General features: G+C 56.2%; 1 protein-coding gene across 1 annotated transcript in view; it reads left to right on the forward strand.

Annotated features, from left to right (window-relative positions):
- LOC103776556 (unconventional myosin-XVIIIa-like) overlaps positions 1-1,564 on the forward strand; it is a gene marked incomplete at its 5' end in the record, with an annotated part of 5,591 nt that extends 4,027 nt beyond the window's left edge. The window contains one exon of the mRNA XM_008944067.1: positions 1,251-1,564. Within this exon, the coding sequence (XP_008942315.1) occupies positions 1,251-1,419 (169 nt within the window). The remainder of the gene's footprint in view (positions 1-1,250) is intronic.
- Positions 1,565-2,259: the final 695 nt, after the last annotated feature.

Raw genomic sequence — 2,259 nt, forward strand, 5'->3', positions numbered from 1 at the left:
CTAACGGCACGCTGGGTCATAAAGTGCGTTTGATGTGGAGTTTAATTCCCATGGTCATACAACCCTAGTTGCCCCCAGAGTTTGTTTTGCTCATTGGGGAATTCTTTGTTGTCATTCTGTAGTTTTTTGTTGTTTTGGTTTGTGTTTTTTGTTTTTTCCAAGCTGAGCATTGCCTGGATGTATTGCAGGGGAGGGAGAGGCGCGTGCCGGAGCGCGGCTCGTTGCTTTGAATTTAACGAGGAGGATTCAGATACAGGGTCTACCCCAGCCCGCTCCCTGTGTCGTCTGCCGCCGTCCCCAGGCAGGGAATAAACCCAAAGCCGGGTGGATAAAACAGCCATTTAGGATCATATGATATATCCCTTCCCCAGCAGCAGCTCGGCGGGAGCCCTGGGCTCGCACTGGCCAGCGGGGAGCTGAGGAGAGGGGGCCGTGCCGCTTCCATCTCCTTATAGATCCCGCCGGTACTGCCATAACCCTAATGAAAACAGTAAGCAGTTAGGTATTAAGGGAGATTTATGCAGGGATGCTTTTAACGTGGAGGAATGGATTTTGCAATGCATACGGCACCCTCTTTCTAAAAGCAATCAATATGGCTACGAACGGCCGTTATAAATTAGATGGTTTAAGCCAGATAGGGCTTTTTTTACGCTGGGACGTAAATCAGGGGCTCCCTGGCACGGCAGGGCTGTAAATCTGCCCACCACGCTCCTGTGCCCGCCTTGCCGGAGTCGTTTCTGTTCTGCCTGCTAAACTCCTGTTTACCCAGGGCCATCAACATCGCTCTTCTTCACTGTAATTTTGCACTCAACGGTGGCCTATAAAATGAACCCACTTATTTCCTTCCCAACCCCCAAGTTGGAAATCTCCCCCATTTCTGGGGCTTGCTGTCCCAATACCAGCTCTGCTGTCTTATCATTCCAGACCTGGAGCTGTGCAGTGGCAGGGGGGCACAATGGGCAGAGGGTGTAGGAGCCTCTTGGCCAGGCAGGGGGGTGGTTTTGGGGTGCGTGGCACGGCTGTGCTTCAGGGAGCCCCTAACACACCGATTGAGCTGTATGCATGCAGGTTGCATCCCGGGAGATGGAGCAGGTCCGCGGGACGGGGTCTTACCCATGCCAGGGTATGCAGGCAGTGGGTGCTGAGGGACTGGGTGCCTGCCAGTGCAATTTCACCTCCCCAGCACCCAAAATCTCCCTGCCCTGTGCTCACCTCTTGCTTTCCCCTGCCCTGACCCGCTCCTCCGGCAGTGATGGTGACTCGGATGTGGACTCAGAGCTGGAGGAGCGTGTGGATGGAGTGAAGTCCTGGCTTTCCAAGAACAAAGGCTCCTCCAAAGCACTCTCGGATGACGGCAGCCTGAAGGGCAGCAGGTGGGTGCAGGGCTGGGTGAAGGGCTGGTGGCAGAGGACAGAGTGAGCTGTGCCAGGGGACAGCCAGGGTGCGGGGTGGGCACCCGTGGGATGTGACAGTCTGCCATGCTCCCACCCGGTGCTTGCTTGACTGGCCAGGGAAGAGTTAATGCTGGTGAGTGGCTCAATCTGCACTGGGGACATACTGGTTCCCATTGGGGACCTGCTGCAGCTCTAGGACACATGGGCATCCACACACCCCCTCACTGGCCTCCCCAGGGCTCACAGTGGTGGGCTCTAGTCCTGTGCATCACCCCCCAGTGCAGGGGCAATCCTCCCCTCGTTTCCAGCCCCTCCACATCCCTCCCCACACTCCTCAACAAACACCAGCTGCCCACACAGCCCCTGGCAGAGGTGGGGGGACGTGCCTGGGTGCCCCCACGGCCCAGGGCTGGCAGGGGGCTGGAGCATGCAGCCCCACTCCCATTCCCTGGAAAAAACACTCGGCTGCTCAGCGCAGATTGCTTTTATCCAAACCCAATTTCCTAGCAGGGCTCTGGGAGTCTCAGGAGGCTCTCCCTACTCTGCCAAGCAGGGGGAAAAGATCTGAGCCTGATTTTCTTAATTGGTTTACTTTATTCAGCGGTGCAGATGTAAAACATTTTGTTATTGGAGATAATTCCACTTTTTCTGAAGTCAGGAATCAAACACAGCGGCTCTAGGTAGTCAACAATGAAATAAATCGAACGCAACACTTTAAAGGGGAATCAAAGTGCCGGGCTAGAACAATTCCCCCATTTCCGTGCCGTTTCCCGCTGATGGGAATCGCGGCGGCTGCCCCGCTGCCCGTCCCTCGCCCGCTCATCCCGTCTCTCTCTTGTCTCCCCGGTGCGTGCGCGGGGCGCGG

Source organism: Merops nubicus, unplaced genomic scaffold, assembly GCF_000691845.1.
Source record: "Merops nubicus isolate BGI_N331 unplaced genomic scaffold, ASM69184v1 scaffold37737, whole genome shotgun sequence".
NCBI classification, from domain to species: domain Eukaryota; kingdom Metazoa; phylum Chordata; class Aves; order Coraciiformes; family Meropidae; genus Merops; species Merops nubicus.